The 14,906-nt window shown below is 40.9% G+C and overlaps 1 protein-coding gene across 3 annotated transcripts in view; it reads left to right on the top strand.

The window, feature by feature from the left end:
• The window catches only part of Kif16b (kinesin family member 16B), a 279,659-nt gene that overhangs the window by 209,315 nt on the left and 55,438 nt on the right, over nucleotides 1-14,906 (top strand). For all 3 annotated transcript variants that reach the window (XM_052723316.1, XM_052723317.1, XM_052723315.1), the window contains one exon: nucleotides 8,972-9,061. In XM_052723316.1, the coding sequence (XP_052579276.1) occupies nucleotides 8,972-9,061 (90 nt within the window). The remainder of the gene's footprint in view (nucleotides 1-8,971; nucleotides 9,062-14,906) is intronic.

Below are 14,906 nucleotides of genomic sequence, written 5' to 3'. Positions count from 1 at the left end.
TTCATTCAGGAGTCTTGATATGAGATTTTAGCAACTGCCCGCTTATAGGACACATTGCTATGGGAAAGCTATTCCTGCTCAGTTCAGGCCTTCCTTTAAGCAGTCTGAAATGAGACACAAGGCAGCTTGCTGCTTGCCTCCAGGGCTCCTGCATGCCTGCTGACACTGTCTCTCTTGTATATATATCTACTGGACTATAGAGACCATCTCCTCTTTAGGCTTACTAGAAAGAGAAATAAGTGAACAACCCTGAGTGTCCACGGGGAAGGCAGAGAAGTGCTGCATTGCATGCCAAGGGAAGGATGTTAAAACTCCACCAGATAGTGTTTTTAGCACAGCACAGCCTTTCCACCGCTTCCTAGGTCTTCCTTCCAGCAATAACTGCTGCCCTTCACCAAGCCAAGGAATACAACCCCTGCCCACTGGTTTGGCTTTGATACTTATGGGCAAGGACTCTGAAATTAACTAAATCCACCCTTTAAAGGCCATTTAGAGATTACCTTTGAATTCTTCCTGTGTCATTTAGGAGCCTCATTCCCAACTGCTCTTATCCCAGTCTCCAAGTCATTTATTTATGTGTCCTTCCTAAATCAGTGCAGCCTTCTCTCCAAATGCAATGTGATAAATGACATTTTTTTTCACTTTATTTTATAATTCTTTGGCCTCCTCCTTATCTCCCCCAATGTCTCCTTACCAAAATCTCTACAGAGTTGATTTGTCGATAAGTCAGAAAAGGACAAAGAAGCAGGTCACTCTACTGCCTTCAGAGAGGGAAAGAACTAGGAAATATAGTCAAAATGTAATTTATTGGAAAGAACCTCTGTGCATTGAGTGGAGAAACAATTGTCCCCGTTATCAATTTATTAGTTAACAAATATCTATGTGGTTTTTGTAATATGCACAAACACACACACACACCCTTCTGGATACATTAAGAAACAGATGTGCAGAAAAGATGAAAAGGATTCATACAGCAGCACCTGAGTGTGGGGGTAAAAAACATGCGTAGAAATAGAATGACAGAAATAAAAGGCCATTGAAGGGAGTTTGGGTGGACTCACAGTGTTGTTCCTTTGAGAGGGATTTGATGATGGAGGGAGAGGAAAGGTGTTCTGGGCAGTAGGAACACTGGTCTCAGAGAAGCACAAGTGATATATTGATAATAGAATAGAGTAGAGTTTGAGGTTCACCTTAGAGAGGGACTCAACTGTGAGAATGGCAAATACAGAAGGCAGAAGGGTTTTGAAAGGCTTGGAACTGAATATCAGCAGTATCATTTTGAAAGACCCCGGAAGGATGCTGTGGGAATTGTTCTTGAGTGACTCCAATCATTCTAGATGATCATAAAAATGTGATTGTGGGGATGGAAAAGCCAGCATATTTGAAATGCTCATCATGGAAAATGTAATTGGAAAAAATTTCCAAAGTAGAGTGATAGTGCCAAGCAGAGAAAAGAAACACCATGGGCTTCCTGATGTGGAGAGTTATTCTGATGGGCCCCACTATTAGGCTAAGGTATCCAGAATTGTTGAGGTGCTGGTCTCTGGGGTCAGGAAAACTGACGCAAGTCCAGCCCTGGCCTCCAGGATGAGTGGTTCTGTAAAGAAGAGACCAGCAGGAGGCTGCAGTGGAGATGGCCAGCAGATTCAGCAACTTAGGGCCATTTGTCCCCAGTGGAAATCAGTACACATTGGTCTTTTGGTCCTTGCTGACAGATTTGGTGATGCTGGAGGTAGATAGGAATGAAGAGGAATGGGAGAGCCATTGTGTTCAATACAGGATATTTCTGTGCTTAATGGGATGTTGGCTTCAGTTAACACTCTTGGCTAGTTCTTTTCGCAGCAGTTGTCTGAAGAGATTTTAATTAAAGCTAATGCACTGATGTGTATTTCTCCACAGATCCATACCTTCAGAATATATTTCATGTTTTACATAAGACATTGAGTCTAATTAGTGAATTAGATTCTGTCGTCTTGGGAATAGTGAGACCTTCATGAATTTATCATTTTCTGGCTTCAGCTTAAAATAGTTAATAGCACCACCTAAATTTTTGTTGTTGTTCTGGGAATGGAACCCAGGGCCTTGCACATGCTATGTATATGATCTACCACTGAGCAACATCCTCAGCACATATGAATATTTGTAATCACAAGTACCCAATAGAAAAAAATTGCTAAGCAGGCATAGCCCATATGACTTTTTATTTTTCATAAAGTATACTATTCATTAATTATTATGTATTATCTCACACCAACAGAAGTAGTAATATAAAAAGAATGATATAAAAAATAAATATAAATAAGAATCAGTGACTTCTTTCCATACTGCATGGGCTATCTTGACCAGAAGCTAAGTGCTTATTGGCCTCATGTTCTGTGGTGTGACATGTTAATGAAGCCCCATGCATTAGTGTTTCCTATTATACACATCCACATATTGGGAATGTATTTAAAGTCTCCACAAGCATGTTTAAGTGTTATGTTTGATGTGTATATTAAAGATCACTTTAAGTAACTTATTTAAGTGGGAGCTAGTTAGAGTCTTTTTCTTTGGATGACAAACTGTTGATGCTGCTCCTCACACAGATGGTTTTACACCAGCAAGTGTTACTGATGACATATCTTAAAATCAGCAATCCCTAACCCAGCAAAATATGTATATAAGGTAAACTTGTGGGAAGCACTCAGTTGAGAATTGTTTATAAGTAAATGCAGTCCATCTCATGGACATGTTTATGGTGTTTAAGATGCACTTGATCATTTTACGGCCCAGGAAAGACGGATTTGTGTCAGCAGAACCATTCAGCAAGAGAGAAGTAATCAATTTGCTCCTCAGAAGTGTGCAGCAATGATGCCTTGCCTTCTCAACGCTAAAGGAAATAATTGGCTGACTGCTTAAGTCTAACTTAATCTGTTTTGCTGATCTGCTGTCCCTTCCCTCATGATCAAAATCCTGTCCTGTACCCAGTTTTAATTTAGAGCAAGCTGGGGCTTCAATTTGTATTCTGCATTTCTCTGTGTCTGTTTCCCAACTTCACATGAGATAGCCTCCAGCCCTCTGCATAGTGTCTTTCCATCAGAGGGAAAGGCTTTGACCATGTTCATGCAAAGATGATACACAATGTTACACAAGGCCTTCTTCCTTTCTGAGGCAATTGCTAATGAGTGTCATTCCACATCATCATCGTCTCCACCTTCTTTACATATTGCTAGACAAAGCAAGTCATAAATATATGAGATAGGAAGCTTGACCCTTTCCTGTCCTTGTCTATAACCTATGTTCAGATAAAAGTCTCAGGGTGAAGAATTTGAAAACCTCTATATGCCTCCCTATCAACGTGTGTCTGAAATCTACAGAGGATGTGCCATTGTCTCAGTGCAGTTAGAAATTAAAAGGCCTGCTATTGTGATTACTCCAAAGAAATCTCTGAGTAAGATACACCTCAAGTCACCAGAGCAGGGCCACCACAGGCAGTGCTCCAAAGGTCCCTGTTCTGCCTTCTAACCGATCTGCAAGGCCTGGGTTCTCGCCTGGTTTGAAAAGCAAAATAATTTCATGTGAATTGTAGATGCCCTGTATATGTTTCTTGCAATGAGAGTCTGTGTCTTACCCTAGATACTTCTAAAGGCAGATGTCTTACTTCCTTAGAAGACTTAAAACTTTGTAGGATAGAGAGTTATATAATTAATTGGCATAAATTGGTCTCTATGACATTAATTATGTAATTAGTATCTGTGACGTGTGCTTTGACCATGATGGGAACTAAATGTTAAAAAACCAGAGGGGAGATTAAGTGATTCCTCTGGGGAGGAAGAGTGAGAGGATGCCATGGAGGGAGTAGTTTTAGTGGAAACCCCACCTTGAAACTCAGAAGAATCCTCCTATTAGGGAAAGGCATGTATGACTCATGAGGCTATTCACAAGATCCTCATAAATATGTCATATTTTATGTTGACAAGTTCTCTGTGCAGTAAGATTGTTCAGCACTGGGAGCTGCTGGTAGATGTGTACCATAGAGGTAACTAAAAGAGGCTCTGGATCCTGGCTGAGGGTTTGGGTGCTGGAAGGGAGATGGTGCATAACTACCTATATCAGACTCCTGTGGGCAGTGATGTTGAAGCCCAGTGGCTGTGTTCTGAGCAGAGGTGTGGGTGAAACATCTCGATATACATTTCTAACAAGTTTCTAAGTGAGGCTTGTGCTTCTGGCCAGTTCATACTGCTCAAGATAACGAACTTAAGTATAGAGGGCAACAATCATTGACACATGTATGTCAGGTTATTAAAATCCTTAGATATCGGGCAAAAAAATTAGTCATTGCTCAAAATGTGCCAATAATGTTCTTTACTGTGCAACCCTTCCCTCTCTGTTACTGTTCAGTGTGAGGGACTAAAGCAATGGTACTGTGCATGTTGGGCAAGCTCTCTACTATTGCAGCATCTGAGTTCTAATAACATTTCTGCTCTGAGAGGGATCCTGGAGTCACCGGGTAACAAGCACATAGACAGAGATCTCTCTGGAACCATCATGACCTCATTAAGCCCAGTATGAATATGAAGATGTAGATAAGCATGGCCCTCACCTCACTGGTTTACTCTTTTCTTTACACATGCACACCATAAAAGCACACTACTGTAGATGGTTGTTTTTTGCTCTTTTTACTCTTTTGGGGGGCCTGCCACCCAACTCCCAAATAAATACATGGAGGCTTATCCTTACTTATAAATGCCTGGCCTTAACTTGGTTTATTTCTTGCCAGGTTTTCTTAAATTATCCCATCGACCTTTAGCCTCCGGGCTTTTTCCTTTTCTTCTGTAATCTTACTTTTACTCTTATTCTATGGGTGGCTGGGTGGCTGGCCCCTAGTATCCTCTCCTTGTTCTCTTTCTCCTTTTCTCCTTCTATTTATTCTCTCTGCCTGCTAGCACAACCCATGCTTTCTCCTGCCTTGCTATTGACCATTGAGTGCTTTATTAGACCAATCAAGTGTTTTAGACAGGCACAGAGTTAAACAAATGCAACATAAAAAAGTAACACAACTTTACATCATTAAATAAATGTTCCACAGCATAAACAAATATAACATATCTTAATATTCCACAACACACTACTTCCGTCATAAGCACCCAGGACTAACACCAAGAAAACAGAAGAAGATTTAATTGAATGCTTTGGGGTGCAACCTTGGGAAGGGACTTAATAGTTTCCTCTTCCATCTCATTGTCCTATTTATGCCCAGTGGCACTGTAGCTGTCTTAGTATTTACAGTATGCAGTTAGAGGAGTTGGAATCCTTTAGGACGGCACTATCCCAGGGATGCTGTGAGAAAGAAGAGTGGTACCCACAGTTATGCTGTGGGTCTGATGTGCTCTTTCTCTCACTAGAAACTTTAGGCAGTGTTTAGATGTTAGCAAGTTCTAAAAGCCACAGAGGAAGAAAGTATAAGGCAAAGTACCCTAGAATCAGAGTCCAGTTTGTCTCACCCTAATTTTGTTTGATCTTTTTTAAGGCCTTTTCTCCGTGGAGAAATTTTAAAAATATAAATTCTGTTTTAAAGTCACTAAAAACTGGAGGCTATTAAAGACAAGGCTATCTTAGGGCTTGATCTTCTAGCTGTTCTTTAGGATGCTTCCTGTGTGTTACATTCTCTTCTAAAGGACTGTAACCAATAGAGTTTAAAAAAAAAAAAAAAAGCTTTTCTGGAACCCATATTCAAGGGGGGATGGAAAACCAAAACCAAGATAAATATATACCATCTTTGCTTGGTACTCAGATATTGCTAATTCAAAGAACAAAACACAGAGTCTCGAGGCCACACCTGCAGTGTATACAGCTAAAATGTTTTGTGTAGGCCTGGAGTCTCAGAGGTTTTAGACGAAGCCAAGGAGAAGACAGCATAGAGACCCTTGTAAGTCAGGTAAAGAATGCACTTGGAGTGGGATGTCTTGGGCCATGTTCTATTCGAGCAAAGAAATGGCCTCAACTGACAGTGTTTAGCAAGACCCCTTGGCAAAAGAATGAAGGGAACAATAAGAAAGGGATGCAAGAACAATCAAAGGAACAACATTAAAATCTGTTGAAAATAACCAGAGATGGTAGAACTGGTGAGAAAAGGCCAGATTTGTACTCTGAAAACTTAAAGGTTTTGTTGATTGACTGCATGCAAGGTGCAAGAAAAAGGGACATTAAAGATAACACCATGGTTTGTGATTGAATGAGTGGAATGACAGTGACTGAAATGGGTGAGAGGATGAGGGTTGAGTATGATGAATTTTAGGAAATGTACCTTGTTCAGTTTGAGGTGCATTGTGGATGTCCACGTAAGCAGTAGGATAATGTGACTCTAGGTTTAACAGAGGGAAATGCACATCCAGGGAGTCCCAGCATGTAAATTTGAGCAATGAGATCACTAAAGGAGAGAGAACAGTTAGAAAATAAAACATGTCCAGGATGAAACCCTAGTGCATTTGACGTTTAGAGGTCAGGGAATGAGAAATCCAAGCAAAGAAAAGTATAATGATAAAAGAGTAGCAGCCTGGAAGCCAAGGGAAGATGTGACCAGGAGGACTGAGTCAGCTCTTCTAGTGTCCTTCTCAGAGGTGAAGTGAGAACATGATCAAGAATTAACCCCTGGCTTTAGCAACATGGAGATGGTGATGACCTTGGTGGAGTGCTATTTTAGTGTGGATTCAGGAGAAAACAAGAAGAAATAAGTTGATATCATAAGTAAACCTTTGAAAGGAAGTTTGCTTAAGTGGAGGGACAGCGTGGAAGGCCAGCTGGAAAGGAAAGGGAGGTAAAGAGGGAGTTTAGGATGGCAGAGTGATGCATAATCTGTCTAGATGATTGTGGGGATAAGGTAGCAGAGGAAATACATTGGTGTGTTAGAGAGGAGGTGGACGTGTTTCTCGGGAAGCAGCTTGCTGCAGCTTGCTGCTCTAGAGAGTTGGTTTGAACTGGAGCTCCGATGTGTCTTCTGCCTAGGGTTGGAACAGATGAGGCTCAGGGCACATGGTGCAGAGGAGCAGAGCCCACCAAGAGTGTTAGTAGTGTGTTCTTCTGGTGACTTCTACTTGCACAGACTGTGATTCTGCAGGAGGAGTCCCATTCAGGCAGAACAGAGGTGACAGCTGTTGCTACTGTATTCTAAAGTCCTGAGAGATTCTACAGGAGCTCCACCATGGGTCCAAGCGGTCCAGTGAATGGTTTTCTGTGAGGGAGGCATTGGACTCTAAATTATGGGCAAAACTTAAGCTTCCTTCAGTGTCTTTCTCATCCCGACAAAATAGCACCTCCCCTCGCCTCTGAGACATATCTTCCCACTCACACAGTGTGTAGTTGTAGGAGTGCTCTGACTTTCCTGGCATCATGCACCAGCAGCCCTGTGGGAAGCTGAAAGGCTCCTCCCGGCTCTAGCTCTCTCTTCATGCCTGGTTCTGTCTTCCTAAGGCCATGTTTTACCCTGTTGTGACCTACTGCTTGTGTCAGCCTTGCCCTCTGTACCTCAGCTCTGACGCTGCAAGGTCTGGTGAGGAGGGGTCTGAAGAGGAAAACCAGCAGCCTGGCTGCCAGGAGCAGTGGTCCCCAGCTCGTGTGCCTAGCGCACTGGCCTCAGCTGCAGCTGCAGAGCACCTGCCTTGCCACTTATGTAACAATTCCTTGTTTCTTATGGATACGTGTTTTCAAAGAAACTCAAGAGAAGAAAGCTGCCATTATTAAAATGTTAATGAAAAACAAATAGAGAGGCATAGTAATAAAAATAAGCATTGTTGTATAGCTCCCCCCCACACACACTCCAACCCAGAAAGGCTCATTTGCCAATGCCCCTAATGTGAAGGTGAAGATTTAGCACACTCATGCAGGGAGCAGGTGACAGGTACAGAATCAGGTCGTTTTCTAGGAGCAAAGTAAAGTGCTGGCAAGACCCAATACCTTGTTCAGATGTGGGGGTGTTAAGACGAGGACAGCTGAGGATGGCTGCTGTACCTCCAGTTGGCTGGGTGAGTTGGGTGTGCTCCAGTGTCAAGTTGGAGATGCCTATGTAACTTCCAGAGAAAGTTGTCTCTATGCTGGGTTTATGGTCTGGAGCTCAGAACAGTGACAAGTAGAGCTGAGAAGCAGAGAAGCAAGGTTCATGGTGGTGCTCCAGTGTGATTGTAGGTGCTTGCGTTACCCTAGGAAGCCAAGTAAACCTGGAGAAATGCAAAACCCACTGTTGTATATTTGAGGTGTAGTGATCACAAACGCAATGAAATATTTTCCTTAATACTCTTTGTCCTGTTTTCTTCTTCTATTCCTCCTTTTATCTCTGATCCTCCTCTGGTCTTTTCTTCCTGTCTACTTGTGGTGACCTCTGGTGACCCACACTAGACATTTGACATGGAACACATTGCTGTACCCAAAAGGGTACCCATCTGGGATTCTACCAGGCAGATGGAGAATTAAGGGACATTTTTTTTATTCTGGTAATTTTTTTATTTATAATTTCTCTTAGGGGTGTGTGTGTGTGTGTGTGTGTGTGTGTGTGTGTGTGTGTGTGTGTTCCATGACATGCATTTAGAGGTCAAAAGACAACTTTCAGGAGTCAGATCTCTTCTTTTATTGTGTGAGTCCTGGGGATAGAACTCAGGTCTTCAGACTTGGGGGCAGGTTCCTTTACCTCTGAGCCATCTCATCAGTACATTAAGGAACATTCTTGTGACCCTTTAAGAGGTGGTCTTCTGCCCCTAGCTTTACATAGGTGCCACTTATAATAAGACATATAAGGAGACTTGGGAGCAGAAGATGCATGTTTACTAGGACACAGTTACTATTTATAAATTATATTTATGCAGCTAGATTAATATTTTCAATTGTGGAGATATTTTACATGCTAATCACTTTTAATTTAATTTTTAAATTATGTTTTTAAAAGTTTAGTTACTTTTTTCTTGTAATTAATGCTAACTTGTTTTTGCTTCCTTGCTAATAGATTTCTGTCCTAGATGAGACATGGACTGTATTCAGGCGTTACAGTCGTTTTCGAGAAATGCATAAAACATTGAAGCTAAAGTATGCGGAGGTGAGTTGTGAAATCATTATTTCCAATTACAAGCACTCAGTTTATAAAAGACATGAGTTGATTGCATTAGCAGCTTCCTCCCTCTCTCACTCTCCCAACACTAGATCCTATCACCAACTTTTATTTCAGTTCCTCATCTGTCAAACTTGCCAACTTCATTTTGTCCTTATTCCATTTCTGCTGTACAAAACTGAAAGGTTTTCTGAACATAAATTTTGAAAATAGTACAGTAACTGAAGTCCATCCTTTACATAAACTTATGGTTAATTTGAGATGTTTTAATCAATTTATAACTTTTGAACAATAAGATCTACTAAAACGAGCCAGGCATGGTGGCACATGCCTTTAATCCCAGCACTCTGAAGGCAGAGGCAGGTGAATCTCTGTGAATTTGAGGCCATCTTTGTCCACAAAGTAAGTTCCAGGACAGCCAGGGCTACTACATAGAGAAACTCATCTCCAAAAACAACAAAACAAAACAAACTACTAAAATGAAATAGTGATACATTTGTTAGGATGTTAGGATGGATTTACTACTTTTTCTCTTAAACACTCCGTTCCTGTTTAGACCTCTACTTACTGAGAAATCAAGCCATGAGATTTAGTTTGCCATCACATAATGAAGAGAAGGATAAATAGTAACATGAAATTATCTAGAAGCAAGAAAGTATTGCATAGATTGGATACCCAGAGTGTATTGATACATTAATAGTCTCTTTTGGACAAATGCTGGATTTTAAAATAAGTTTAAGTGAAGAAAAATGTTGCTAGTCCAAACTGCATTCCCAGGTGTTCACAGTGATTTTACTTCAGCAGCAGAAGCTGTATGGAAGTTCAGCTCTGTAGAAATTTAGGGTTGGGATGACTACAAACCAGTCAACAATGACTGTCCACCTTGTATACTTTCACTAAGTACTTTCCCACCACTGTCTATAAAACCCAAGTGCGTACTAGAAACATTCTTTAGTCAGAAAATTTAGTCCAGTTTGAATCACATGAATAAACCAATGTCTTTGACAGTGCCATGGCTTTTGCCTTCTCTTAACAATATAAAATGGAAGGAAACATTTTTTAATAGAATTATTGCTTGATTTTGAAGACTCAAGGTAACCCAGATAAAAACAAGCCATCTTTGAAATTCTGTTATTCAGCTGCCATACTAGTCATCTTTAAGAGATTGGTTAAGGAGAAGCTTCTAGTGTGCATTATATAGTTCAGTATTCTCAAAAGGTTCTGTTCCGGAAGTAACCATATCAATTCAAGTCATGAAGTTGGCTTCTGAAGTTTACCTTCATGTCCCAAATTATCATTTACAATAAAAAGGAACATTGTTGTACACATACTAAATACACAAAACAGCTTGATTTTAAAGTGAACCTTGCAGCTCATTAGCTTTCTGGTTATGAGTTACTACATCAGTTCTTTAATAATGAGTAGAATTTTACATATATTATTAATGTCACTAAAGCGCTCGAGTAGTAAATAGAAGGTGTTGTATTTGAAACAAAAGATATAAACTGCGTGCACATGTGCACATGTGCGTGCCATTTATTCCATGGTTAATTTATTCCAATTCTTCATTTAGTTAAACTCATCTGTATATTCAGTCCTCTAGCTTCCTGTACTATAGTGGACAAGAGCAAAAATCTTTTCTCTTACATATTTTAAATTCTTACGGAGAGAGACAGACTGTAAACAGGGAAAGATAATAACTGATTGTCTTGAGGAAGGCTGTGTTGTAGGTGGCATTTTAATTAAATCTTCTGCCTCTTATGAAGAATACCAGTGAAGAGTAGTGGGGACAGAAGGTACATGGCATGTTGATGAAAAGCCATCTCAAGTTTGTGATCTTTGGCCAGATAGAATTCAAGTTGAGTGGAAGGAGATTCAGAAGATTTTTAAAAGGGACTAGTATACATCTCTATTGGTATGCTTTTATTTTAAAGAAAATTCCACAGCAGAATCATCTGTAAAGATATGACAAAAGAAAGCTTACCTGGGCTTGGCAGGATAGAGACTCTTAGATCAGGGGTTGCCTGGTGCCAGGAAGGAGATTTGAATAGAAACTGTTATATGTAAAAACCTTTCTGTGGAGGAGGATGTGTATACAAACAAATTGACATATTGCATTGTCTTCAAATGACGAAAACCAAACTGGCTTTACTTGTTCATTAGCCTCTTCATTCATAGACCTGTATTTAGCAACTCTATTGTGAATAGCTGAGAATAGGATAGTGACATTCTGGCTTCTCTTGAATTAGAAAGGATTAGCAATAAACAGATCCCTTAGGCACTTTGTGATAATGTGAAGTTCCACAGAATAAATAAAACAGGACACCAATACTGTGGCATAAGAGCTAGGCAGTTGGCTCATTTATAACCAGGAAGGCCAGGCAAGACTCAAAGAGACAGAAGCTGAGGTCTGAATATTGTGAAGAAGACCAGCATGGGTGTCTAGAGCTGAGCACATCATAAGTCAAGGAAAACAGAAGATACAGAGGTCCTGGAGTGGGCCTAAGTTGGATATGATCCAAGAACAAAAGGTGTGTGATAAATGGCACATGTGGCCAGGATGAGGGCAGAGGTTGGCATCATCGTGATCACTTAGGGTACTGAGCTGTATTCTTAATTGTAAGAAGCCATGGATCAGTGAAACAAGGCAACAGAGTCACCCAGTGTCACTGTCTGAAGGTCATTTTAACACTCATATGGAGAATGAGTTCTAGAATGGCAGAGCTCAAATCCAGATTTATATTTTATAGATTAAATTTGAAGGTGTTCTTAAATACCCAGTGAAAATGTCAAGGAAGATTAAGGGTAAGTCTTCAGTTTATACAGGAAGCTATATGAACTTCTAAAGTAAAAGTCGGCATTTAGATCCACAATAGTGAAAACATTCCCTTTACTTCTGTTTGAATTGCTAGCTACAAGTCAGCATTCAGACCATTATATTCCTGACTTTTGCTCATAGGAGCCCCTTCTTAAACACAGCCTCAGGATTGAGATGGTAACTGAGAACAGAAATTGCTTTTCCATGTTGAGTTCTGTTTTGTAGTTTTTAATTACTTTATCCCGAGGACAAAATACATTAGTCATGAAGGAGGACCCCGAGATGCATGTGTGAATGCATTTCAAAGAGAACAGATAACAGGGGCAGTGGTCTGAGACTGGCAAACATGGCATGTGGGAAGGGAAGCCTTGGTGGTGCCACTGTGCCTTTCAGCTGCCACAACTTGGCATTATGTAAGTGCTCACCCATGTGGGCCTGGTATAGTGCTTTGCATCTCTGGTTGTTTTCTGTCCGACTGCACTGTGCACCCAGTGTGTTCCTGGGTGACAGGAATTACTTGCTTCCTGTTATGGGGAGTCAGAGCCAGAGTAGTAAGCCAGGCACTTTGATTTCGTTTCCTATTTTTCCTTTCCTTGTTTGCTTTCTCTCATTGGTGGCTTTTGTGTGTGTGATAAAGTCTCACTATGTAGCCCTGCTTGACCACACACCACTATACTCATCTTCATATCCTGTTTCTAAACTAACAGTGTTAAAATCTGGAATTTAAAAGAATCACATGACATTTTCAATCCTTACAGCACCTTTTTCTAATTCTATATTGGTCTTATCCCGTCAGAGTGGAGCAGTAGTTTCCATTTAACATTTCAAGGTGGAGCTTCAGGATTGAGTTAACTGTCTGCTCTGAATCCTCCAGTAAATTTGGATTTCTTTTGTGTGGCTCAGCTTCATGTCATCTTATTCCTTTAGTGTCATTTGTGTCTCAGGATTAGTGCTATTTGCTGGGTTCTTGTCAAATATTATTTCTGTCACTAGACTTCATATTGCTTCATCTCTGTCTGTAACACTAATTCCCATCTTCTAATACCAAATGCTCTGGCCTGAAACCACCATACCAGGCACATGACTTTAACATGGCTTCCTCTGGTAAGCCAGGAGAGCTATACAAGTACCTGGGATTCTCCTCTTGGACACGTTTCATAAACGTGTGGGAATGCACTGTCTTTACCCCAGTCTGTCACCACATTGGACTCCTTCTTTCTGTGGAGTTAGAAAGTATTCTTGTCTTCATTGCATGAGTAACAGTGTTCAATGATAAGGTTTTAGACTGATGTACATGCACTAAGTTTACTCATTACAAGGCTCCAACTTTTTGATCAAGTTGGAAGAAAGTCGAAAAGCACAGTGGAATTCAAAATATACAGAATCTATATTATGCTCGCTAAGATAATCTTTTGACACCTTAAAACTTCAGTTTTAGTTACAGCCTGTAATCTTTTGGAACTTTGTCTAAAATTACATCCTGTTCTTTCACATTCCCTTCTGGAGTATGTTCTCTTGAGGACAGGCTCTAAAATAGTTGGATGTGACAGTTCCTTTTATGGAGATTTTGATGATGTTGTTTCAGTGATCCTTTTCAGGCTTCAAATAGATCCTAAGCCCATGCTTAAAGGTTGAGGAAGGTATGCCGAAGTTTGTCTTGTTGTTGGTAGAGGTGGAGATATAGGATTTCCTTACTGTGGCTGGCATGGAATTTACTATGTAGACAGGTGGCCTAAACTCAGGGAGATCTATTTGTCTGCCTCTGTCTCCCAAGTTCTGGAATTACAGGTGTGCAACATTGTACTTGGTAAATATACCCAATCTCCCCTGAAGTTTGTCTTAATCTAAGCCTCAGAGGTATCTATTTGTAGTATCTATCTGGGTCCCCTCGAGCCCATCTATAGCTTTAGGCTCAACAGGCTTCGGGGGGGGGGGGGGGGGGCTATACACAGCATTAGGGCCCCTGCCTCCCTAACTCCCATTGACCATCAGGGTAGAAGCTGGGTGAGAGCCTCCAGCACTCTGCAGCAATCAGTCCATGAGGCTGTCTGGTAGCTGTTCCCTTTGCCTCACATCTTACAGGTAATGGCTACATACTTGGCAGATGAGGCCACCACAGGCAGTTGGGAGTATCTCTGACCTAGGATCCCATGCTACAGTGGAGTCCTTGTCTCCACAGGCAGAATTCCATAGCCCCAACAACAGACATGTGGGTAGATTCACCTAGCACAGAGAGAAAGCTGTGACTTCTAGTTGGATAGCTGTCATTCATCTTATCCCGAAATACCTTATTGGGGGTGGGGGAGGAGAATGTCATTTTTACCATGGGCAGTATTGCATAGTAACTAAGTTGGCTTAGCAGCTTTTCAGATTTCCAGAATTCTGTAGGGCATTAGGCCAGTTTCCAGATTTTTTCCTCCTAGGCTGTCTTCTCTGTACATTCATGAACATATCTGTGTGTCTTCAGATCCACTTGTAAAACTTTTTCTGTGGAGACATTTCATAATTGCTGAGTAGTCCTTAAACAGTTAACCTCTGCAAATATAAAATCAAGAAAGACTATACTGAACTCAGATAGGATGAGAACCCCAAAGACCGTCCCCCCCCCGAGAGAACATTTTAGAACTCCTTAACCATCGTCATTCATCTCTTCTCCTCACATAGATCCATTCCCGTGATCAATTACATATTGTAATGTTTCTTTAAGGAGAGCCACATCCTGATCACCTGAGACCCCACAGGAGTAAGCCAATGACAACAATAAGGAGCCATTGATCACTAGAAGCCTGACATGTCTCCAACAAAGCAGAAGGAACCAGGGGCTTTTATGGCAAAATAACTTACCAATTAAGCCACTCAGTTCAATAAGCCAAGAAATGGAGGGTGAGGACAGAAAACAAAACTTTAGGTCTTTTCTTACCGGATAGTGACAATACAAACTTTCCAAAGGAGAAAAATGGAACTTGAGTTCTTTCCCAGTTGTTTATTTATTTAGGTTTTTCCAGACAGAGTTTC

The sequence above is a fragment of the Peromyscus californicus genome, unplaced genomic scaffold (genome assembly GCF_007827085.1).
Source record: "Peromyscus californicus insignis strain IS unplaced genomic scaffold, ASM782708v3 Scaffold_7__1_contigs__length_154581171, whole genome shotgun sequence".
NCBI lineage: Eukaryota > Metazoa > Chordata > Mammalia > Rodentia > Cricetidae > Peromyscus > Peromyscus californicus.
Note: the sequence above shows the minus strand (reverse complement) of the source record. Positions and strands in the feature narration are given on the sequence as shown.